Below are 26,080 nucleotides of genomic sequence, written 5' to 3' on the forward strand. Positions count from 1 at the left end.
ACTGGGCTGTTGCTGGCGAGAACTGCTACGTCAAGGCTTCGGGTGCCTTCACCGGTGAGGTGAGCCCGAGATGCTCAAGGACGTCGGTGCCAAGTGGGTCATCCTGGGCCACTCGGAGCGCCGCAACATCCTTGGTGAGTCGGACGAGTTCACTGCTGAGAAGACCGTCAAGGCCCTGGAGGCTGGCCTCAAGTGTGTCGCTGTGCGTCGGTGAGCTGCTCGAGGAGCGCGAGGCCGGTATCACGCAGAGCGTTGTCGAGCGCCAGCTGGACGCTGTCGTCAAGGCCGTCAAGGAGGAGGACTGGGCCAACATCGTCATTGCCTACGAGCCCGTGTGGGCCATCGGTACCGGCAAGGTTGCTACCCCCGAGCAGGCGCAGGAGGTCCACGCCAACATCCGCAAGTACCTCCAGAAGGCCGTGTCGGCTAAGGTCGCCGAGGAGACCCGCATCGTGTACGGTGGCTCGGTCAGCCCGTCCAACTGCGTCGAGGCCGCCAAGCAGGCTGACGTCGACGGCTTCCTGGTCGGCGGTGCTTCGCTCAAGCCCGAGTTTGTCAAGATCGTCAACGCCACTCAGTAAATAGCTCATGGGCTTCTCGCCCCTCGCGCAGGCGTCTTGGATAAAATATATATTCGTTCTCTACTTCTTGCGGGCATTCCTGCTCCCAACCCTGCGCTTCTTGAACAGCCCGGAAGCACCCGCAGCTGCATCATTATCAGCTGCATGCGCGCCATTACTGTCACTGCCGCGCAGGAGCAACGTCTTCTCGGCGACCTCGAATGCCTCGGGATTGCCGACATCCTCGTCGTCCAGCCATTCGGAGCCGCGCAGCTGGTTCAAGGGTTTTTGGGATGCGGGTTCATCGGCAGCGGTGTGGCAGCTCCCCCATCAGCTGCAGTGTGGGATGACCTGGTCCCACCAGCAGATTCGTCCTCTTCTTCCCCGACGACTTCCCAACCGCCGACCAGCCCAATATCGGCCGGCCGACTGTCCACTGCGGGTTCCTTCTGCTTCTCTGTCGGTTCTGCTTCCTCCACCGGCTCGGGTGGGGCTGGTGGCAGCTTTGCGGCTGGCTGGCTGGCTGTGGTGGACCCAACGTCCTTGCTGTATGCATCGCTGGCGGCCTGCTCGATCTTGTCAAGCTGCCTCTGCAGGGCAGATTCGGCTTTGGCAGCGGTCTCGGGCGGTCTCGTCAATGTTGCGCAGGTACCGGCTGCACGTTCTCTTTGTGCTTGACGCCCGATTCGTGGATGCGGCCGGCTCGAGCTGTTGTCGTGACAAATATGCTGCAGTACCGGGCACCAGTACTTTGGTGTTGCGGTCCCAGGGTGCTTGCGCTTTTGCGACATGATCAATGCGAGGAAAGGGAGGCTACGGTCTATCTAGCTGTGGACAGGGAAAAATTAGCCCGCGTCGCCTGAACGGCCTTCCCTAGGTTACCACTCGGACATGGGCTTGAATCTGTTATGGGCACTGGAAAGGGGGAGCCGCGGCTCAGTGCGGATGGGCTGGATTTTAGCCAGCGCTTGTGATAGCACGCATGTTGGCTCCCTCCCCGCTCTGAAATCTCCGCACACGTTTCCGCATACACTTATTTTATTGTTTTACTATCTCAAATCGCCAACACCGAATTAGACGGAGGACGCGACCAATCCCGAAAGAATGAGCAACAGCAACGAGACAATAGTGATCGTGGGCGGCGGCATCGTCGGCGTCTCGACTGCCTTCTTCACAGTAAAGTCGCTGGCCGAGAAGTACCCAGCCGAGCAGCGGCCGAGCGTGGTGCTGCTGGAGCAGTGCGAGCCCGGATGCAGCGCCTCGGGCAAATCGGGGGGTTTCCTGGCGCGGCACTGGTCAGACGGCACGGACACCGAGCAGCTGGCCGAGTTCGGGTACGATCTGCACGCGAAGCTAGCGCGCGAGTACAACGGACCCGAACGCTGGGGGTACCGGCCGCTGGACACATATTGCGCCGAGATCGACCGGATCCCGGTGACGCCGGCGAAGCAGCACAAGACACCAACAAGCGCACCGAGGCGAGAATATGGTGACCTCTATTGAGGTTATTGCCGCCAAGCCGCAGCAGTTCGCTGGTCGCCACGCCAATGCACTACTCCGGACCGCCGTCGCCAGGCGAGGAGCACCAGGACCGCACGCACTCGTCTATTACAGTGCCAGCTGAGGTCGAGGCCGTCAAGGTCGTTGACAACGCCTGCGTACCGTGGCTCAAGCCCGATATCCTGACGCGGCTGCGGCAGGTTGGCAATATGGCCAAACACCGCGCAAGTCGATCCGCTCAAGCTGACACGCACGCTGCTGAGCGAGGCCAAAGCGCTGGGGCTGCAGATTGTCAAGGCCAAGGTTATCGATGTCGAGGAGCCCGGATACCGCCCGCCCATCCTCGAGTTCCCCATCAGCAGCCAGAGCCGTCTGGCCACCGACGAGTTCTCGATCGTCGAGCCCGCCAATACACCGGACTCGACGCGCCGTGCCTCGGTTGTCAAGCCGTATCTGGTCAAGGTTGACCAGGGTGAGGACATCCCCGCGGACAAGATCGTTGTTGCGTGCGGCGCCTGGGTCACCTCGTGCCTGCGCTGGCAGGCCTTCCGCGAGGTATCTGCCAGCCAGATCCCGATCCAGGGCCTGCGCGCCCACTATCTGATCGCCAAGCCCTCGGAGCCACTGCCAGCCCAGGCTGTGTTTGCCGAGATCAACGGCACCGTGTACAACGGGGAGGACGCAATCGAGATCTATTCGCGCATGGACGGATCGGTGTTTGTGTGCGGCGAGGCCCTCGACGACCCCGAGATGCCGCCCCACAATCCCTTCGAGCCCGTGTGGAGCAAGCGCGCAACCAACCGCCTCAAGCAGATCGTCAACGACGTTAGCCCGTCGCTGAGCTTTGATGTCATCAACTACGGCCTCGCCTGCCACCTGCCTGTGCATGCCAAGGGCATTCCGTCATCTCGCCTGTGCCCGACGCCAAGGGCCTGTTCATTGCCGCCGGCCACGGGTGCTGGGGTATCCTCAACGGTCCGGCCACCGGCCTGGCCATGTCCGAGCTGCTGGTTGATGGCAAGTGCACCACCCTGGATCTGACAAACTTTAGGCTCAACCGGTGGTACTAAGCCCTGCACTTTCTTCCAGTCTCCCATGAACGAGGGCTTTCTATATTTTTGAACCACTAAAATGAAAACTCACATCCCACTTTCCCCTTCCCCTTTCTATCGTCTGTTGCGGCTGTCGCCCAGCCCGCCGCCAATGTTGCCGTATCGCGCCTGGATTTCGCTGCGTATATTGTACGCCTGGTTAATGACCTACACATCGCGGAAAATGATCAGCAGAGCATAAAACTCATGCACTGTGCACATCCACTGGTGGCACAGGCGGACATATAACGTACCTGGCTGATATTCATCTGGGGCAGACGTAGAAGCACCGAGCGGATCTCGGATTGCTCCAGATCTTCAAGCGAATCCTTGAGATGTTTCAGAATGGCTATAGCCCGAGACAAAATGGTCAAATTAGTAAGCTTGACAGTAGAACGTGCCACCCTTCATACATATCACCTCCCCCCACAGCAACAGCAGCACCATACCTAAGCAAACAAACGGGTGGAACTCGACAAAGTCGGGCATCGAAAAGTACACATCCCACAGCCTCAGCAAGCTGCGCGTCGGCATCTCCTTGGCCAAAAGATAGCGCAGCCACGACGACGCCCACTCGCTGACATCCACATCCTCCTCTTCAAAGTAATTGTACAGCTCCGGCATCATCGTGCGGAAGTACGACAGGAACAGTGCCACCCGCTTGTTAATGTTGTTGTCAAGCGCCGACTCGTATATGATGTCCGCCAACCGCTCGAATCCGCTGTAGACGTCGCATTCGTCCTGCATAGTGGCCACAAAGGGCGCACACACCTGCACCAGGGCCGGCGAGTAGTCGACATGGTTGTTGCAGTTGATGTACGCGCAGATAACCGCCTCGAATACCGCCGGCGCCGAGTGCGGATCCACCAGCGCGTCCTTTTTTGTCCGCATCAGGTACCGGTTCACCTCCCCACGCCACCCGCTTGCTGACATCGACGTTCTCCTTGTCGATTTCCTGGTAACCCCTCGAGCCGCGCCTTGCGCTGTGTGAATTCATTGGCTACATGCATGTTCACCGCTTGTTAGATGCAAGTATCTTTGCCAGATCCAATCTGGTGGCAACACAATGTGCGCGGGATCTGACTTGCCTCCCACCGCCCTCTTGTTTTACTGCCATTTCCAGACGCATGGGCCCTCTGCTGCTTCCATGTCCGCTACTACTTACATCTATCCGACTTTTCGACGCCAAGCAAGTACTTCCACACCTGCTACAGAGAGAAAAAGCAGATTCCGCCATTGAGTTGTCAGCTTCCCAGCTAATGTGGGGGACTGCCTAAGCAAACATGCCAATGCTCGCAGGCCACAAGAAAGACCCAGGGATGTGGTCCACAGAGGGGAGAGGAGGCACTTACACCACGGAGGTCGTCGGGAATGCCGTGCCGGGCGTACTTGCGCAGTTTGTTGACGTCAATAAACACCTCTGACTCTAGCACCTCGTCATAGTCGACCCGCTGCTGTGTGTTGGTGACCTGCGTCGGCGATGCCCGCCGTCTTGTCGGACTGCCGCTACCCGACGAATGCACTGGACTTGTGGCCATTCTTTTGGAAATGCAATAGACAAAAGTGTGGGAGAAAAATTGAAATATTAGACAAGCTGAACCGTGCGCCGAAAGAAACAAGAAAGCGAAGGGGAGGGGTGGTTAAGGGGGGCAGAGCACAGAAAGGTGGCGGTGGGCGGAGGAAAAAATTGGCTGGCAAGCCAGTATTTTTTTATTTAAAACAGCTGTGCAGATTCGATGGCAAGCGATATCGCACTGTTCGAAGCGATCGCTAGCAGGCATGACCAGACCCAACAGAAACCCCGCCGCTTATAATAAGGTGCTGGTCAGTGACTGGATCCCAATGACCGATCCCTTGTCGCAAAATAGCCGATCGATGCGGTTCACGGCTCAATAGTCCATATCGGGGCATATGAAGCGAGAGCGCCCGTCTGTGCGATAAGCTCAGGAGTCTAGCACGTGTAGTGGATACTTCTCGGAACCATCTGCGCTCTGCATACGTCTGGGCGAATCCCTCGGCCATAAGCTTACCCAACTCTGCATGTTCTCATGGGAACTCCTGCCCGAGTTCCCGGGTCACATAGGATCAGTGCGCATATTTTTTCTCACACTCCTCCCCTGAGTCCTCCCCTCGCACAATGTCCGCTCCCTCCGCAACCCGCATGTACTGGCGCCGAATCGCCGCCGGAACCCTGGCGTCCATCCCCGTTATAATATTCGCCAGCGACAACATCGCCTCCCTGCAGATGATCACAGGCCGCTCCATGCAGCCAGCGCTGAATCCCGACAGCAACCGGCTCTGGCGCGACGTTGTTTTGGTCGACAAAATGGTGCGCGGCCAGATGAGCTACCAGCGACTGAGGCGTGGCGACGTCGTCACCTTCTATTCACCGTTCAACCCAGATCTCCTGCTGGTCAAGCGCATTATCGCAATGCCCCACGACTGCGTGGTGCCGCTGGGCCGTGAAAATTCGTTTGTGCGAGTCCCCAAGGGACATTGCTGGGTTGAAGGCGACGAGTCATTCCACAGTGGCGACAGCAATTCCTTTGGGCCCATTCCGCTGGCTCTGGTCAAGGGCAGAGCTACCAGGGTAGTGTGGCCACCGCAGAGGTTTGGGACGGGTCTGTCTGGGATGCCCGACTGGAAGCTGAAGCGTGTATTTGCCAATGGCGTCACAAAGTTGGGGTGAGAAATACCAGAGTGCCAGGTAGATGTGCATTCTCCAGTTCTTCAAAACACTCCAGAAAAAGAGAAGGCGATTCGGAGCTTGTTTCTCTTTTACTCTAATCAATACTATTGCAATACATTACACACCATTCGATGGGTGTCATGATCCTGCTGTCACATATCTAAATATCACCGGTATTAATGCACTTCAATACAAACTTCGCTGTTTACATCGGATTCATTTGAACGTGTCGGATGGTTGTTGGTGCAACAGTGATCTTGGAAATCTCCCGTCTTGATGGCCTGCTCAGCATAGACACTTCAGCACTGGCTCGCTGCTGCACGCCTCTTGCGCGGCCTCTTTGTTGCAGGGGTGGTGCCGGAAGTATCGGCAGCAATGGTCGTAAAGCGACGGAACCGTTCAGGAATACTGCCTGAATCACAGAGTGACTGGAAAGTGAGTCTGAAGTTTAGAACTGCTGCAAGATCGCGGTTCAAGAGCCGAGACGAATAGGCCCGCCTGTATTGTGCCATGGCCCGCTTACATGGCTCACTTTCCAGTCACTGTGATTCAGGCAATATTCCTGAACGGTTCCGTCGTTCTACGGCCATTGCTGCCGATACTTCCGGCACCACTCCGGCAACAAAGAGGCCGCGCAAGAGGTGTGCAGCAGCAGGCGATTCTGTTGCCAGCAGCAGTGAGCCAGTGCTGAAGCGCCCTGCGCTGAGCAGGCCATCAAGACGGGAGATGTCCAAGATCACCGTTGCACCAACAACCATCTGAAACGTTCAAATGACCGGTTCGCCGTGATGCTCTTATCGACGTGTCAACCCATGCTGACTAGCAGCCGAGCTCACATCGCGAGCAGAGCAATCCTGGTAGCTATATAATATCTCTCTTAATTGAGGTTTATATTCTAGCTTTATTTCTTAATAGCATTGTACTTAATTCTCCTAACATTATCCTTACCATATTAAGGAGAATATCTGAATATGAATCACAGCCATCCTATATCTGAACAAGCTGGTATAGAGGGCAGGAACTAGGAGCACAGCAGAAGGTAAAGATACTCACATCAAGCTATCAAGAGTATGCCAGAGTCAGATGAGTCAAGAGGGGTCAAGTGGGATGGTGTTAGCTAGTCTATCCAGCTAATATTTTCCATGAGTAGCTCCTATTAGTAGAGCAAGATATATGATCCTTAAAGCTCCTTCTCAGATAGTTCATAGTCTGGCACAACTCACTATCAGCATAGTTCTTAATGAATTGAGCTTGGTCTGCCATAGGTGCCTCTGTGACGTCTCGTACAGTATGTGAAGGCGCCTTGCAGAATATCCAACTGCAATGGCCAAAACAGCGACAACACGTAGTGGTGTGGTTGGTGATCGCAGACATGTTGATCCGAATCTGAATCTGATCAATATTTTAAGGTTGTCGTGCTTTACTAGCGCGCAATTTTGAAAGGAAAAAAATTGTCCTTTCTACTCTACGCGCGTCAGATTCTACTAGCAAAAAAGTTAATTTCCAATAATGAGTACTGATACGAGGTAGGCAGCATATATACACACGCATTATTATGTTGTTGTGTACCTTATTGGGTCCTAAATTTGCCTATGTAACTTTATAGTTCTACGAAGCGGAGACGCTGGGACAGCGGACCAGGTTGATGGCAAGGCTGGGGAGTCAGCACAGGATATTGGCGGTTCGCAGACGGGTCCCACAGAAATTGCCACCGCGACAGAGCAGGCGATTTTGGCAGCAAAGGCGCTGGCTGAGAGCGCTAAGGCTGAAGCCGAGGCACAGGCAGCGTCTGAGACCGAGCCAGCTATAAATATTGAGAGTGCCAAGGACGAACCAAAGGCCAGTGAGATGTTCGCCATGGATGTCGACATCAACTTTGCTTCAAATAGACAGCATCTGGCCAAGAGCGTCACGCAACGACAGATTATTGAGGCAACAGGCGCTGACATCTCAACCAAGGGCCGGTACTACACCAATGCGTCAGAGGCTACACCGGATGCACCAGCACTGCACCTGCATGTGGAGGCCACGAGCCAGGAGATGCTTGACCAGGCTGTGGCTATGATTGAGCGGCTGAAGACAGAAGGCGACCCTAGCGACACCGCCATGACGCCTGGTGCTATGTCCGCCTACAGCAATGGGCACTCTGACAACTACAGTGGCTACCGGCACGAGCGTCACCCGCGCAACATCTACCACGAAAAGATTCCGGTCGGAATCGAATCGGAGCGCGGGTTCAATGTGCGCGCCAAGCTAATTGGCACCGGTGGCGAGAACATGAAGTACATCCAGAACACAACAGGTGCGCGTGTTCAGGTGCGTGGCCGCGGGTCTGGGTTCATCGAGAACGCTACTGGGCTGGAGTCTGACGAAGATATGCACCTGTTTATCAGTGCCCCCACTGAGGACATTACGCTCCAGGCCATGTACTACAGCAAAAGTCTCATTGGCACTATCCACGAGCAGTACAAGGAATTCAAGGAGCATGGTCCACGGCGCCCCGAACGTTACGAGCACCACGATCGGTACGATAGGCATGAGCGGTATGACCGCCGTGACCGCCGCGATCGCCGTGACAGATACGACAGATACGACCGCCACCGCGGAGGCCGCGAGTCGCGCGACAACCATGACTACTACGAACAGTACAACAGCCGGTACAGCCGGTACAGCCAAAACTCGCGTCAGGATCAGCAGCCAGCCTATGCACAGCCTGCTGCACCTGCTGCACCTACGTATGCGGGCCAGCCTGCAGAGGCCAGTGCGGCTACAGGAGGTGCAGCTACGGCATCGTACGAGGAGTATGCGAACTACTATGCCCAGTACTACCAGTACTATGGAACATACCCTGATATGTCTGCCTACTACGCGCAGGGCAGTGCGAACGGTGGGTATGATCCGTCGGCATACTCGGCAGAGTATTACCAGCAACAGCAAACAGCAACAGCAACAGCAAGCAGCAGCAGCAGCAGCAGCAGCAGCAGCAGCAGCAGCAGCAGCAGCAGCAGCAGCAGCAGCAGCAGCAGCCGGCGGCAACAATGGGTGCTAGCGAGTCTAGCATCGACCCACTGGCTGCTCCGTACGGAAATGGCGTTGAGGACGCTAATTACCACAGCGTACCTCCACCCTCGAGCTACTCTAATGGTTCAAAGGTAAGCAGACGCTAGAGAGTTTGGCTGAGCGGCACGCACACAGCACATGTCCGACAAATGCCCTGAACATCGTTTTCTTTTTGTCCGATTGTCTTCGTCACTCCAAATGCCTGTAGACGCCGCAATTCTAGTGACCTCCCAAACACCACCCTGTATAACTAGTAAGATGCTGTATCCAACAAAGCAAAAGCACAGTAGCCATTATACATTTACCGCATATTTACACGCTTGGTATACTAACATGCCACATTTGCTAACAACGTTACTAACTCGCGTTCTCAAATTGAACTTTGGGCCACATTCCCAATATAATTCACAACCTCGCATCCATGCGTACACTCCCCTTTCACCTATTCGCATAGAGGGATTCAGCACCGCGCGGCGAGAAACGGCCGAGGTCCGACTACGAGTCCGCAGACCCGCTGTCGATTGTAATCAGCAAGGGCGACAGAGCGCAGCCCAAGTAAGCCTCCCCGACATTCTTCGCGAATAGTGGAGTTGGCGGCCACGAAGGGACCACCACAAAAGCACATTTACACAAACACGCGCGTCTATTAACACAGCAGCATCCCGTTCTATGGAATGGAGGCTAGAATAGTTTCTTCTAAATAACACTATAAAAGTTCGCAGTTTTAAACCTCGCTGGCCAGGGTAGCCGAGGACGCATTGCGGTCCTCGCCAATTAGAGCCTGAGCGTTGGTGTTGCTATCCTTTGTCACATTCTTGTATGAGGAGACCTGACGCATGCAGCGGTCGACCTCGTGCTGGAAATCAGCACTGACGCAAATATACGTCTGGCCGATGGCTGCCATAGTGACGCCGATGCTCAACCCGACCCACAGCCCAATAATGCCAAGCTTCCAGGGGCCGTAGGCAAAGTAGATGCTGAGTGGGAATCCGATCAGGTAGAAGCACGGGAAGTTGATCCAGGCACCGTGGCGCTGGCGGCCCAGGCTGCGCAGAGAGCCGCCGGTGACTGCGTTCACGGCGTCGGAGATCTGGAAGAGGGCGCTGACTGGCATGATCAGTGCCACGCACGCGATGACATCGGGGTCGGTCGAGTAGATCCTGCCCCACCACGACGCGGTGACAAGGAAAAGCAGCGAGTTGAGTGCGCCGGCAAAAGCACCCAGCGACAGGCCGACGTTCGAAGCGACCATCGACCGGCGAGCACGGGCCTGGCCCAAGAGATTGCCGACCTGGTTGCTCAGCGCTGTGCCCAGGCCACCCGGAATCTGGTATGACAGGGTGCAGGTGTTGAGCACAATCGACTGCGCAGCCAGCGGCACATTGCCCAGGTAGCTGGCAGCGATGGTCATTCCCTCCCAGCATAGCCAGTCGCTGCAGATCATCACCACCGACGGGATGGCAAGACGGTAGTACTGGCGCATAGCCATGAAGGGCTTCCACGACCAACCGCCCCACGCCTGGCGGGCATCGCACAGATAGGTATAGGCGAGAATACCAAAGAACATGAGCCAGCAGGTCACGACGTTGGCGGCAGCCGCACCCAGGAATCCAAAGCCGACCGTCGGCGACCACACAAACAGGTAGTTGTTAACCATATGAATCGGCATCACCACCATCAGAATGATGGTGCTGGCCCGCATGTGCCGCTGGGCCTGCAGGAACCGCTTGATGCACTCGAACACGATCCACGGCAGCGATGCCAGCATCTGGATGCGCACGTACTGCCCACACAGCCTCGCAATCTCGGGCTCCTGGTTCAGGGCAAGCAGCAGCCACTCCATGTTGAACAGCAGCGGCAGCACCATCAGGTAGTGTGCCAGCACCGCAATGATTCCGCGCTGCAGGTGGAATCCAACCAAAGTGCGGTCCTTGGATGCGGTGAACGCAGTTGAGCAGAACGTATCGAGTGCCGCTGCCAAGCCAACCGACGGCCCGTTGATAAGCATAACCACAGTCATGTTTCCGAGCGACGCAGCCGACAGTTCGTTCGAGCCCAGGTGGCCCAGCGACACGATGTTGGCGAAGCCAATGCTGAACTGCAACAGCGACGAGAGCGCTACTGGGATGCTCGACACGACCATCGTCCTGGCTTCCTGCTTGGCCATGACGCTGAGGCTGACAGAGTCCTGCTCGGTGAATTCATTGTACAGTGTGGTGGTCGAGTCGTTGGTGGTCAGGGCGCCGGAGGACTCGATGATGGCATCGCTTGTGGGTGCAAGCAGCGGCGTGTACTCGCTGGAGATGGCTGCACCGGGCGGTGCGCTCTGCTCAGTCATTGCTTGCGGTATGGTGATCTACTAGTGGGAGTGTAGCACTCGCAGGAGTGTCGCTTAAATTAAGGTAAAGGATGTGTGCTGCACGCAGGGGTCACAGGTCTGTAGGGTGGGGCAGTAGGAGTTAAGAGAAATAAAATAACACAAAATATGAGATGCAGTGGTTGTGAGCTCAGGATGTTCGTCGTAGGAGGACGGACCTGGTTTTATACCTGTCCAGCTCATGAGCGCAGTCTCGAAAAAATCTTCTTCCGCGCCATTTCGGTGTTGGTCGATTGGTGGGCACCAAAAAGCGAGGATCGACTTTGTAAAAAAATACTACGGCGGCCATCCTCTTCCCCGTGCCTCAAATTTTTTGGAAAAAAAAAGGCGCACAGATTCACTCCCCAACACGCCTGGCGGAGGGGACTGCTGCCCAGCAACCCAGCATTCGGCTGCTAGATATGACACACGACGCCAGGTTTCGCGGGCGACATTGAGCGAGGAAAATGCCATGCTCTCGCTATAGCCGCTAGATATGCATGCAAAGCTACTGGTTCACGGCGCCTTCCATCGCCGCCGTGCCTGGTATTGTTGAAGGTCCGCCAGCGCTTCTCAATCCCACAGCAATTTCCTAAGCTGCTGCGGCCAAGCACAGACTTTCAATGCATTGAGGGAACGATGGGTCATGAGGGGCCAAAGCAGGCGCTTATATTGGCGTGCCACAGCCTGCCGCTGCATGCACAGGCTGCTCACACGCATTGCGACAATGTGCGGAAGTATGTGCACCCGGCAGGAGGCGCTTTTGTTGGGCCAAGGGCAAAGCAAATGCATTTGGCAGAAAAAGGCCATGGGCGATGCTGCTGGCACTATACAGGGAATAATCATGTTGAATTGAAACGGGGGAGGTAAAGACAAACAATGGCGAGGGATGCGTGTTCAGCGCTAGACGCTGTTTGTTAAAGTCACAGCCGATCCTTCGCGAGCATTGTCGGCTTCCATCGGGCTGCCGGTCTGGCTCCTGATAGCGGCTGCATCCTTGTACGACGACACCTGGCGCATGCACCGCTCGACCTCGTGGTCAAAGTCAGCGCTGTAGCAGATGTACGTCTGGCCGATACCGGCGCAGATGACGCTGATGCACATGCCGATCCAGAGACCAATGATGCCCATGTCCGGCGCACCGTACGTCAGATAGACGCCCGTCGGCAGGCCAACGAGGTAGTACGACGGGAAGTTGATGTAGGCACCAATCTTCTGGCGGCCCAGGCCGCGCAGAGCACCGCCAGTAACAGCATTCATGGCGTCAGCGATCTGGAAAATGGCGCAAATGGGCATGATCAGGGCGACGCACGCAACGACATCTGGGTCGCTCGAGTAGATTCTGCCCCACCACGATGCCGTCACCAGGCAGAACACCGAGTTGAGCACACCGGTGAAGGCGCCCAGCGACAGACCGACATTGGACGACACGTGCGAGCGGCGAGCGCGAGCCTGGCCCAAAAGATTCCCGACTCGGTTGGTCAGCGCAATGCTCAGACCACCAGGCGCCTGGTACATCAGCGTGCACGTGTTCAGGACGATTGACTGCCCAGCCAAGGTGGCGTTTCCAAGATAGCTTGCGCCGATTGCCATGCTCTCCCAGCACAGCCAGTCACTGCACATCATGATCACCGACGGGATGGCCAGCTTGTAGTACTGCGGCATCGTCTTGAGCGGCTTCCACGACCATCCGGCCCACGAATACCGAGCGTCGCACCGGCACGTGTAGATGACAATGCCAAAGAACATGAGCCAGAATGTGACGACATTGGCGGCAGCAGCGCCCAGGAATCCCATACCGACCGTCGGCGACCACACAAACAGGAAGTTGTTGATGACGTGCACAGGCAGCACGGCGAGCAGGACGATAGTGCTTGAGCGCATGTAGCCCTGCGCCTGCAGGAACCGCTTGATGCACTCAAAGTAGACCCATGGCATCGACCCGATCAGCTGGATACCGACAAACTTGCTGCACAGCTTGGTGATCGTCGGGTCCTGGTTCAGGGCCAGCAGCACTGGCTCCAGCTTGAGCAGGATCGGAAGAACCAGGATGAAGTGCGCAGTCACGGCAATGATTCCGCGCTGCAGGTGGAATCCGACCAGGGTTCTATCCTTTGATGCAGTAAATGCTGTCGAGCAGAACGTGTCCAGGGCAGAGGCAAGACCAACTGCAGGTGCATAGATAAGCATGAACACGGTCATGTTACCCAGCGCTGCGGCCGCCAGCTCATCAGCGCCAAGGTGGCCGATCGACAGGATGTTGATAAAGTTGAAGCTGAACTGCAGCATGTACGACAGGATGACCGGGATGCTCATGACTGCAATCGTCTGGGTCTCCTGCTTCACCATCGCCATGGTGCTGATCGCGTCCTGCTCGACGAACTCGTTGCCGGTCGGGGTCTCGATTGCGCCCGATGCCAGCAGCGCTGTGGTCTCTGTTGCGATTTCCTCATGCGTTGACAGAAGCGATGTAGACTCGGCGATGTCCGCCGTGCCCGATAGCGAGATGCTTTGGCGTGCCATTTCGTGAGGGATGTCTGCTGTGTGGCTGTAGAGGGCTTATTGTGTGCAAGCTGATGCAGGTACGTGCCTAAAGTGAGGAGAAGTGGATGAAAACCAGCGTATTCAGTGCAGGAGGCAGCACAGATGCCTGGGGTTCGGGACGTCAGGGGAAAGCGAAAGGGGGAGGGAGGGTCTAGCTCTCAAGCAATTACTTTGTTGCCTACCCGAAGCAATGAATCCAGAGATCGGCCGTCGATATTAACAGACCGAATGAAGGAGAACAAACTAGAGGTACGCGAAAGAAAGAAAAAAGTACACTGTCAAAGAAAAATGGAGAACGGAGGAAAAGGTCGGAAAGAGAGAATGCGTGTGCCTGCCATTTATACGTTGTCTGAGGCCCGCGCTCCTCCCCATCGTTAATGCCGAGCCTGCTTTAGCACGCTAGAAATATTTAGTGGAAAGGGCTTTGAGATTGTCGTACAGTCCGAGTGGTGACCCCGTTCCCGGTTCCTTCCCGTTTGGGATAACTCCACAGGCAACTGATATCTCTCCACCTATCGGGACAGCGGCGATCTCCCCAACGTCATGTCTTTGAAGCAAGAATCGGTGCTGCAGCACAGAAACCCGCTCTGGAAAAATGGCTTGCCTGGGATTGCACATAATCGGTTGTGCGGCTCTTGCGTAAGAAGAGGTTGTGCAGGGGCTGCGGGCACTCTGCCTTGGATCCATGCACCGGGTCACGCCGAGTGTGCGAAAGTCCGAGGCGAGAAATGTCACTCAATATTGTTGGCCTGAAAATCATCAAGGCAACAAATTGCACCACTGTCGGTGCGCGGCGGGGATCATGTGAACACGCTTTCGCAGCGTGAAGCCCAATGCTTTTCCGCTCGACATTCCTGTTGGCATGGGGGGAGGCGGTGGCGACACCCTAAACACGCACCACAGGGGCACATCTATTGAGCAAGGTCAGCCATGACTGCTGCCACCTGCCTTCTTTGACAGGTTGCTGGGATGGAATAGGGAAGATTCGAGTAAAGGGAAGCCGGAAATAAATTAAAGTTTTAGAGAGAAGTTTTTGTTTGTTCCATTCACACCAGCGAGCCGTAGCTTGGCGGGCGAGAGCCATTGTGCTGCTCGCTATCGGAATTCGGTGCGGTAGAATCAGGCTGCGCGGTGGACGGTCCCGAGATGACCAAACGCCGGATGCAGCGCTCAACCTCCTTGTCCCAGTCGGTGCGGTAGATGATAAAGTACAGCTGCACCACAGCCGAGATGACAGTGCCGATGCACGTGCCCCACCACAGCCCCACCACCTTCATGTCCAGCGGACCGTAGGCAAAGTACAGGCTCAGCGGCAGCCCGATCAGATTGAACGACGGCACAATAATGCATGCGCCGAGCTTCTGGCGGCCCAGCCCGCGCAGGATCGCGCCGAAGACCTGGTTCAGCCCGTTGCAGGTGAGGAAGATGCCGGCTACAGGCATCAGGTCAATAACCACCTGGGTGACCTCGGGGTCGCTGCTGTAGAGATTGCCCCACCACTCGCGCGCCAGCACAAACGACAGCGTGGTGGCAGTGCCCACAACGATGGTCATGATGGTGATGATGTGCGACGATATGCGAGCACGTCTGGCTTTGCCGGCGCCCAGCAGGTTTCCGATACGCGGGGTGGCAGTGAAGCCCATGGCGCTCGGGATCTGGCCCGACAGCGAGATGATGTTGAGGATGATTGCCTGCGCCGCCAACTGCGCTGCGCCAAAATACGAGGCAGCCAGGGACAGGCTCTCGTATGCCCACCACTCGCCGCACGTGGTGATCACAGCCGGAATCCCAAGCTTGTAGAAGGCACCCAAGCCATGCAGGCACTCGCGCGACCACCCGCCCCAGCACTGGCGTGCGTCGGCATTCATGCTGGCATACGCCCAGATGCCCAGGAACATGAGCCAGAACGTAATGGTCAGGTTCAGCGGCGCGCCAAGGTACCCGATCCCAAAGGTCGGCGACAGAATCAGCAGGTAGCTGTTGACCCAGTGGATGGGAGCCGCAACCAGGATGACGATGGTGCTGGCACGCATAATGCCCTGCGCCTGCAAGTACCGCTTCGTGCACTCGTACAGCGCCCATGGCAGCACGCCCGGCAGAAACACCAGCATGTACTCGCCGCACAGCCTCGCAATCTCGGGGTCCTGGCCCAGCATCAGCATCAGCCATTCCATGTTCAGAAACACGATGCTGACCGGGATCAAATGCAGGACCACTGCGACCACGCCGCGCTGGAAATGCAGCCCCACCAGGGTCTTGTCGGTTGAGGCAGTGAAGGCGCTCGAGCAGAATGTATCCATGGCCGACGCAAAGCCAAGCGCCGGCGCCAATGCAAACACACCCGAGACCATGTATGCCAGCGATGTGGCAGCCAGCTCCTTGGCGCCAATGTTGCCGATGGCCACAAAGTTTGCAAAGCCAAGGCTGAACTGCAGAAAGTACGTTGCCACAATTGGAACCGACGACGCGGCGAGCCACTCAAACTCCTGCTTGGCAACTATCCGGTACGGCTTCCTTCCGCGGTACTGCGGCTGGTACTGAGTGTACTGTGTGGCAGACTTGAGCAGAGATGTTGTCTCGTTGGTGCCTGCATCGGCTGAATCAGCCAGTGTTGTCTGCGAATCGGCACGCTGGTACTTGGTTAGAGATGACATTTCTGCGAGGGATGCTGGTTTTGATCTGGCTGTAGATGGGCGTGATGCTTGAGGATAGGAAACGGAAAGAGGAGAAAGAAAAAGAAAGATGAGAGAAAAGCAACCAGAGACAGAAAACCAGACGAGGGCGTGGACGACACGAAGATGCTTGGGATGTTGCGTCGGCGGGAGGATAGTAGGACAGGGCATCTGCTTTTAAGTTGTCGGCAGACGAACAAGGCCTTAGCACCAACAAACAGGTGTCGACAATTGCCTTTTTCGCGTTCGAGAAAAGGGAGCACGGAATAGCTGGTAGGAGAAAAATATACACACGCAGACATTCCTCTGTCCTGTTGCAGCCCGGTAGAGGCTGTGAAATGATGCAGGTTGTAAAGTGGCTGCGCTGGGCGGGCACTGATGTTTCATGTCTAAAGGGGCAATGCACAAGCGTTCGGCAGCAGCGATTTAGACAGATAAAGCTCGGCAGCAGCATCTGTTGGGTCCTGCAGCCTCCCCACCTTCCGCTTGTATTTATAAAAGATAGTCGCGTACTAACAATACATGATGCATACATCCTGCCGAGCACTGGCGTGCGTAGTTTGTCCTGGGATTTGCGTTGGGGGGTGGGGTGGCCAGAAAATGCTGTGCAGCTGAGCGCGGCCGAGGATACCCACGTTGTGATGCCTGCTTCTGCAGCACATGCATTGCCTGTTGGGCAGGTGGGAATGCACCCCCCATGCCCGATGTGCATGGCGCAATGATGAACCAAATGCTTCACCCATTCATGAACCGCTGTCTGTATATACTGGGCCAAAATACACGGAGGGAGAAGCGTGCCGCTGCTTAAGGGGTCTGCTCCCAATCACCGTGCCAGGATGCGACCGATAGTGCTCAGATGATGGTAGGGGCCGACGCGTGTCTTGTGCACCTGGGCTATAGTGCCGCACCCAAATGAGGCAACAGCCACTGCATTCCCATTCACGCCCCTGCGATGACGACCGAAAGAGCCACAATTCCGTTTGGGTCGCGCGGTTCCTTGGATCGGATTCGTCGGCTGCTCTCCGAAGCCTACCCCTGACGAAACCCGGTCACAGCTCATGGGAAAAATGATGCTGGGAATATGTGGCATCACTGCTGACGAATATGCCCTGGAGAGAATACCCGGATTTGAAACTGGGCCGCTCATGGGAGCCAGCAGGCACGTTTTTCAGGTGGGTCGGCACACTAGCACACTGGCACCTAGCTCGGCAGCTGGCAAGCGCCTGTGGATACAATTCCTGTTTTAGACAATGTAGGCAGTATGCACTGCTTTCATGCATCTCCCCTCCCCTATTCCTTGTATGTGTGCAACAAGCTGCTTGCCGTAGAATATTAAAATGTGCAAGGTATACGACCATGGCTGCTCACAATTAAACCTTTATTTGCAACTCCAGCAGTTTTGTGGTTTTAAAAGCGTCATGTCATCTGCTGGATTTCCAATGTCAAACAATGTTTCGTTTGCACCCGCTTACCCCTTCGGAGCTTGGCGCCCAACCTATGCATTCCGCTTCATTTGCTACAGGTTTCGGGGGTAGAACAAAGAAGGAAATGCAGTGCTCATGTGCGTTTCATAACAAGAGCAACGAGGAGAGTTGGCGGAAAGAGGACAATCAGACAGACAGTTCTGCACAGAGCCTGCTCGGTCGCTGGCCAGTGGCTGTACTTTGTGACGCCAGCGGCTATGCCGACCTTCATTGTCGCCTGCATTATCTGTTCACGCATTTACAGCCTCGGCATGGCTATTCTCATCATCCCCTTTCACCAGAAGCTGTTTCTCGTCTGCCTATCCTCATGAATAGCTCAGGCTATATAGTGCAGTGGTTCTTTTACAAATGCAAAACATCAAGAAAAAGGCGTGCAAAGTCTCGGAACTTCCTTTGTAGCTCACCAGTCGGTGTCGCCATCAGTTTGACAGCAAAGAACCAGCTTCAAGCTCATCGCTGACCAGTGCAGCGTCGGGGGCCGGCTCCTCGTGGTTCTTGAGGCGCTCCAAGGCATGCCTGACCTCCGCCTTCCAGTCAACCCACATGTAAATGTAAGTAATTTGCAGGGCAGACGAAATCATAATGCCAATACACAGGCCCCACCACAGACCAACAGCCTGCATGTGGTATGGGCCGTAGCCTAGGTAGAGCGCGATGGGGACAGCGCACAAGTAGAACCCAACTATATAGATGTTGGCACTGATCTTCTGGCGGCCAAGGCCGCGCAGAATGGCGCCCAGGATGGCATTCAGGCCATCGCAGATGAGGAACGTGCATGCAACAGGCATCAGTTTGGCTGTCTCGCGAGCGACATTTGGGTCCGAGGTGTAGACCGAGGTCCAGAAGTCGCCAAAGAACACCAAAAACATGGTGCCGGTCATGCCGACCATAATTGACGCGATGATGGACACATCGGCAGCAATGCGCGCCTGGCGCGGCTTTGCAGCACCGATCAGGTTGCCGATGCGCGGGCTGGCACCGAATCCCAGTGCATTGCTAAACTGGAAGATCAGACCGACAGAGTTGAGCATAATGGCCTGGCCAGCAAGCTGGTTGGCGCCAAAGTACGAGGCACCGATGGTCAAAAGCTCGAATCCGACCCACTCGGCACACACGGTAATGACGGCAGGGATTGCAAACCGGTAGTACTGGGACATGTTGCGGAAAGCACGGCGTGTCCATCCACCCCAGGTCTCGGCGGCGCTGGAGCGGCGCGCGTAAATCAGGATACCAGTGAACAGCAGCCAGTTGGATATGACGTTGACGATCGGTGCACCGACAAACCCGATTCCGTAGGTCTTTGAGCGAACAAAGAAGAAGTTGTTGAACCAGTGGATTGGCGCGATAATCATCACAACCACAGTGCCAGCGCGCATAATCTCCTGTGCCTGAAGATAGCGCTTGAAGGCTTCGAACATGGACCACGGCCAGACGCCCAGAATCTGGATCCGCAGGTACATGCCGGCCAGGCTCGCAATCTCAGGATCCTGGCGCAGAAGCAGCAGAATGTCCTTGGCAAACCACAGAACCGGAGAGACAATGAATAGATGGGTTGTGACGGCGATGATGCCGCGCTGGAAATGGAATCCCACTAACCGCTTGTCGCGCGACGCTGTGAAGGCTGTGGAACAGAACGTGTCCATGGCGGACACCAGGCCGATAGACGGCGCCAGCGCAAGAATGCCCATGCATGTCACCGACAGAGACATGGCAGCCAGCTGCTTTGCGCCGAGGTGGCTGACTGACATGACGTTTACAAAGAAGAACGACGATTGCAGCATCATGGTCAGGATGACCAGCGACGACGACGACGCCATCCATTTCGTCTCGCCCTTGGCCACGGCCAGCCATGGCGAGGTGGTGTCATGTTTGGAGATCTCGAGGCTGGTAGCAGATGGCGATGTGCTGAGGAGCGGTGTTGTCTCGCCGCTGTTGTGTGCTGTAGGGGCAGCAGACTCGAGGTCTGATGGGCGGGGCTGCGCGGTCATTGTTGTCTGTGGGTACCCTCCTGCAGTCCGAAATGAAAAAATATCGGCGATGTGAAGGTATTAAATGACGCAAAAATCGGAACAAAAGAGGGAAAAAGGAGTAATTGCAGGTTTGTGCTGCCGCCAGAGGGTGTACCTTGCGCTTTATAGCTATCGAGAGGCTAAAACTCCTGCGCGGTCTGGGTGCGGCCTCCCTAAAGGCAATCCCTAGGGCGGTGCGCGAGCAGAACGGACAAATTATATGGCGCAAACAAATTTCCGTCTGGCCGCAGCGCTCCTCTACGGCTTGCTCGTGTCCAATGCAATTGTGCCTTTGAACCCAAAAAAAATCCCATTCGGTGCTGCAAATGGCAAGTAAAAGCAGACGCAGTGGTCAGTTGTTGCGGCCAGAGCGCGCTTGCGCGCCTCAGCAGCAGATCCACTCCCCTGCCGTGAGAAAGCGACATCCATTAAATTGGCCCCCCGGTAATTGTCCATGACACATTAACAGCATATGTGATTCACGGCAGTGCAGCGCTGTAGCAGACACGTCTTCATGGCGCAAATCCCCGAGCTGCTCCGTCTACTACACCTGGCCATCGGAGGCGGTCTACTGGAGAGGGGTCGCAGGGCAATGCCAAGGGCGTTTCGGGTTTCTGGCCCAGGCGGAACTGTCCATCAGAAAGCGGGTGTCTGTCGGGCGCTGTGACGACTCGGGGACGCATCCGCAGCGCCATGACATTTGTAAGCTGGATCAACAGACTCTGCAGTATGTCAAATGACTGCTGTGATGCATATGCTAGAGACAAGGCAAACCCAGCGCCGTCCACACCGCTACCATTGGCCTGTCCATGAGCCTGGTGAAGGGGGTCAAGCTGCATCCGATGCTGGCTTTTGTCCTGCTTTCGATGAATACGCGTGTTTACAGAAAAAATGATGCTGCTGTTTATTTGCTGTCTACATTGCTCACGAGTCCTTGGCGAACAGCTCGGGCTTGGGCGGATCGATCTTGAACTTGTCTGAGCGGTGCGACACGTATGCCTGGAGCTCGCAGTTGGACAGATCGGGCACCACGTACGTGCGCACCTTGTTCAGATCAACGACGTAGTTGCCGTGCTTTGTGTGCTGTCCCATCGAGCCTGTGCGGTTACCCTTGTAAAAGTTGCGGCCCTGCTTCGACGTCATGACCCGCGCTTCGCACCACGGAAAATACCCTTGATAACCTGCTGCATCGTCGCCACCCGAAATTATTGTGTAAGAAAAAGGGTTGAATTGAGTGCGTGTAGGACTGAAAAGACCGCCGTATTTCTTCACGCTGAGATAAACCCGCCACGCTCGCAGGGAGGGGCTGATTACTGATCTAATCGATTATCTGAAAAAGTTGTCGAAAAAATACCCAAAAAAAGTCCTGCAGTTTGTGGTCGCTCCGTTGTATCCGCCCCACACGCCCCGCCCAACAGCTCTCTTCTGCTTGCTCGCTCACACTCTGAACAACATCATTCACTACTAGTACTATCTGACAGCCATGGGAGTGCAAAAGAAGGAGGCGTATAAGCCCAACAAGGTTCCGGGGAACCTCAAGCTCAAGGGCGAGAACTTTTACCGCGACCGCAAGAAGGTGCAGTACATCAACATGCTCAAGGGCGGCAAGGCCAAGTACGACAGCAAGGGCAACCTGCTCAAGGCAGCGCCGTTCCAGTCGCGGGAGGCCGGGCCAGCGCGCATTGAGCCCAACCGCAAGTGGTTCGGCAACACGCGCGTGATCGGACAGAAGGCGCTGGAGGAGTTCCGCGAGCAGATGGCGACCAAGATCAACGATCCGTACCAGGTGCTCATGCGGGCGCAGCAAGCTGCCGACCAGTCTGCTGCACGACAACACAAAGATCGGGCGTGTCAACATGCTGCAGACCGAGGCCTTTGGCGACACATTCGGACCTAAGGCGCAGCGCAAGCGGCCCAAGCTCAGCTTTGAGGACTTTGAGCAGATGGCGACACGCATTACGGACTCGAACGACAACTACGACCACAAGAAGGACACCAACCTGCTGGCCAACAAGCAGAGCGACTACACCGATGCCGCCCGCGACTGGTACTTCAACGCCGGTACGTCGAAGCGTATCTGGAACGAGCTGTACAAGGTGGTGGACTCGTCGGATGTCATCCTCCACGTGCTGGATGCCCGCGATCCGCTGGGCACCCGCTGCCGGCACGTCGAGAAGTACCTGAAGGCTGAGGCGCCGCACAAGCACTTGGTGTTTGTGCTCAACAAGGTCGATCTGGTGCCGACGTGGGTCACGGCGCGCTGGGTCAAGGTGCTGTCGCGCGAGTACCCGACGCTGGCGTTCCACGCCAGCATCAACCACTCGTTCGGCAAGGGCTCGCTGATCCAGCTGCTGCGCCAGTTCTCGCGCCTGCACTCGGACCAGAAGCAGATCAGCGTGGGTCTGATCGGATACCCGAACACGGGCAAGAGCTCGATCATCAACACGCTGCGGCAAAAGAAGGTGTGCAACGTCGCACCGATTCCCGGAGAGACCCAAGGTCTGGCAGTACATCACCCTGATGCGGCGCATCTACTTGATCGACTGCCCCGGAATCGTGCAGTTCTCGTCCAGCGACACCGACGTCGACATTGTGCTCAAGGGCTCGATCCGTACGAGAGCCTGCTCAGCCCCGAGGACTACATCCCCGAGATCCTCAACCGCGTGCGCCCGAGTACATCCGGCGCCACTACAACATCGAGAACTGGGCCGATGCCAACGACTTCCTTGGCGAGCTGGCCAAGGTCACCGGTAAGCTCAACAAGGGCGGCGAGCCCGATCTCCATGTCGTCTCCAAGATGGTCCATCAACGACTGGCTGCGCGGCCGTCTGCCGCACTACAAGGCGCCGACCGAGTACGCCGAGCCGCTGGCCGACTACGTGAAGAAGTCGGAGGAGACCGCCGAGTCGGCTGTTGAGAAGCAGACTGAGCAGGTGTCCGCTGACGAGGAGGTCGATGCGGAGGAGCCCGAGGAGGAGGTTGAGGAGGAGGTCGTTGCTCGCCACCACAAGGTCAACGTGACGCAAAAGTTCAGCAAGATCCCGGTTGTTGCCGAGTACCTGCCAGTTGATCTCGAGGGCGACAAGGAGCTGCGGCAGTCGGAGCGCGACATGGGCTCAGACAGCGAGGCAGAGAACGAAAAGTCCAACAAGCGCAAGAAATCCGACAAGGACTCGGACAAGAAGAGCAAGAAGGCCAAGCGCGCTGCGGGCGAGGAGAACGACAACGAGCCGGACTGGGATGAGGTGTTCCAGAGCGTCGTTGGTGAGGAGGCTGATGCTATTGACTCGGAGCTCGAGTCTGGCTTCTCGTCGTCTGACAATGACGACAACGAGAAGAGCGATGATGAGGAGGAGGCCACTGATGCCGAGGAAGCCCAGCCCGCGCCGGCGGAGGATGGGTCCGAGGAGGAGAACCCGCGGAAGAAGCGCAAGGCACCGCGTATGACCACCAACAAGATGAAGATCGGCAAGCACTACTACCCAGATGCCAACATCAAGAACAAGAACCGCAACAAGGTGCGCCCCGGTGGCCCCCCGACGCCATGGTCAAGCGCATGCGCAAAACCAGGATCGTGGACCGTGTCCAAGAAGAAGTAGTTCCTCAAAAACCAAGCTCCGTTTCCGCAATATATACCCGCTCTTTTTCAATATGCAATCGATTGGCCAGTGGGCAGATCGGCGGTGCATGGGTCCAGCGAAGTCCCAAAAAATTCATGGACGTGCGCATGGATTGTCACCTGAATCGTGGGGGCTGGGCGGACGGTGGCTGCCCGGCTGACTGGCCTGAGGCACGCCTCATGCGCCTTTCTCCTTCAAATCCCCTACTTTCGTACGCCTTTATTCTGTATTGTCAACAAGTAGTTAGCCATGGCACCCAGCGTAAGTGTTCGGGCAGCGAGCGAGGCAAGGAGCCAGAGTGCACGCATTGCTCTGAATTTTCAAGGCCCACTCATGCAAACGGTATCCTGTAGGTATCCTTCATATTCAACCCAAACACGCATGCGCAGTCGGTGTGGGAAAAGGTAAGCGCTGCAGGGCAGATCCAAGCACCAGCAAAAACCGGCCCCAGTGAATACCTCACACTCACCGTACACTCCAACACGGACCGTTTCTAGCTCAGACCGCACGCAGAGAAAGAGGCTAGCCGGCATAAAATGGGTGGCCAAGCCAACCAAGCGTGCCGGCCACGCCGCGAACTGGCCTACGCCAGCATCTTCAGCGACCACTGCACAGTGGTGGTAGCTATTGGCGGCGACGGCCTCTTGCACGAAGTAGTCAACGGATACATGGACGCCCACGGCAAGCAGTCCGGTGCCGCCATTGCAGTGATCCCTGCCGGCACCGGCAACGACTTCGTCCGGTCCTTTCCGAAGGCCGCCTGCGGTGCCGGCGCCCGGCGATATCCTGGATCTGATCTTGAATGACCAGCGTGTGAGAGTCGATATTGGCAAGTACAGCTGCACGAGCTCGGCGAGCGTCAGAAGCTCAACTGGTACCAGCGGTTATTTTGTCAATGCGGCATCGGTTGGGCTGGGCGGGCATACCGCGATGATGCTGGCGCAGGCGCGGTGGAGAAATAACGTGCCCGGATCCATTGCATACCTGGCTCAGGCCGTCAAGACGTATTTTGTCGGACTATCGGGCTCCGCTGGCCAGGTACTCGTTCTGTCTGAAGGATGGTGGCGGGGCATCGCCTGATATCACAGCCCAAGCTGTTGATTGGCGTCGTAGCCAACGGAAGAGTATTTGCCGGAAACATTGGCATTGACGCAGCTGCGCGTCTCGATGATGGGCTGCTAAGCTTTGTGTGCATAAAGAACGCCAGTTTGGCACAGGTCCTGGCCAAGGTTGTGCCGGCTGCGCTGCTATCGACGCTATCAAGTGTCCCACCAGCTTTGGGTGATATAGCGAAAAATGCAGTCAGCGTACACATGGAGGCAGTCGACGAAGACACAGTAGTTATTATTGAGACGGACGGCGAGATTGCCGGCGTGCTGCCCGCAGACTTTGAGGTAGTGCCGCGGTGTCTCGACATAATTGCACTCGAGTTATAGAATGTTGGTATATATTTTTAGACAGAGATGACAGAAGATTTGGTAATTAGATGGCGGTAGAGGGTAGTAAGATAAAGATGTCATAACCTATTTAGGATGAAAGGGAAGAACGTGAACTCTGCAATGTGCAAGACAGGGCCTCACTCGTCTGCTTCATCCAGCGGCTCCCTGCGCGTGCTGCGAGGTCCGAGGACAAATGACGACACAAAGCTCCGGGCGCTGTTGTTGTACACCTGCCGGTACAAAATCTCCCACCGATCGAGCTTCTCCTCCTCGCTCATCACCAGCGCATCGTTGATTGCGTTGGAAATCGCCCGCGTATCCATTGGGTTGACGCCCAATGCACCGCCGCTGAATGCGCCGTACGTGCCGACAAACTCGCTCAGAATTAGTGGCGAGTGCTTCTCGCGCTGGCACAGCACAAATTCGTGCGATGTCAGATTCATTACCGTCGCGCAGCGACATGACCATCATTGCGTCAGCAGTAGACAGCAGCGCCAAGTAGTGGGTGTACGGGATGTCTTTGTGGAAGAAGACGACCGGCTGGTGCTCGATGTTGCCAAACTTGGAGTTGATCCGGTTGACGACATCCATGACTTGCACATGCAGCTCGTTGTGCTCAGCTGTGGTCAGGGCAATCTGGAATGAACACGGTCTTGGAGGCATACTCTGGATGGTCGTTTAGGAAACATCTCATAGCCAAGCAGCTTTTGGCGCACGCCCTTGACGTAGTCGAGCTTGTCGCGACCGACTATCAGGTACTTGCCCGCGTACTTTTCCTTCAGGAACTGGATAAGATCGCCCACGGCAACATTGCTCCTACATGGTGGATAATTTGGGAAGATATTAGATTCGCTGGTTGCTCGGAGACATGGCCGCCAACTGCCCTTGTGCATGCAATAGCTGAAGCACAGGTGACCGTCCTAATTAATGATCGCCGATGGCTGCTAATTGGCAGCGGCATTCAGGATTTTGCAAGAGGATTCGCATCAGGCGTGGCCAGGGAGGGGAGGGGAAAGAGACATGTCGTATGTCGGGTTGCATGCTATCGATGATGGC

The 26,080-nt window shown here is 56.1% G+C and overlaps 2 protein-coding genes across 2 annotated transcripts; both read left to right on the forward strand.

The window, feature by feature from the left end:
* Window positions 1-1,664: 1,664 nt before the first annotated feature.
* Window positions 1,665-3,130, forward strand: DL89DRAFT_297753 (FAD dependent oxidoreductase; the record flags this gene model as incomplete). Its single annotated transcript, XM_040890760.1, has 5 exons — window positions 1,665-1,994; window positions 2,044-2,095; window positions 2,136-2,260; window positions 2,304-2,942; window positions 2,990-3,130. 5 exons carry the CDS (start codon window positions 1,665-1,667, stop codon window positions 3,128-3,130), a joined length of 1,287 nt encoding a protein of 428 aa, XP_040739168.1.
* A 16,962-nt stretch (window positions 3,131-20,092) lies between these two features.
* Window positions 20,093-20,797, forward strand: DL89DRAFT_49696 (uncharacterized protein). Its single transcript, XM_040891735.1, has 2 exons — window positions 20,093-20,294; window positions 20,467-20,797. Exons 1-2 carry the CDS (start codon window positions 20,186-20,188, stop codon window positions 20,703-20,705), a joined length of 348 nt encoding a protein of 115 aa, XP_040739169.1. The 5' UTR covers window positions 20,093-20,185; the 3' UTR covers window positions 20,706-20,797.
* The last annotated feature ends 5,283 nt before the right edge of the window (window positions 20,798-26,080 follow it).

Source organism: Linderina pennispora, assembly GCF_002104995.1.
Source record: "Linderina pennispora strain ATCC 12442 chromosome Unknown DL89scaffold_124, whole genome shotgun sequence".
Classification (NCBI taxonomy): domain Eukaryota; kingdom Fungi; phylum Kickxellomycota; class Kickxellomycetes; order Kickxellales; family Kickxellaceae; genus Linderina; species Linderina pennispora.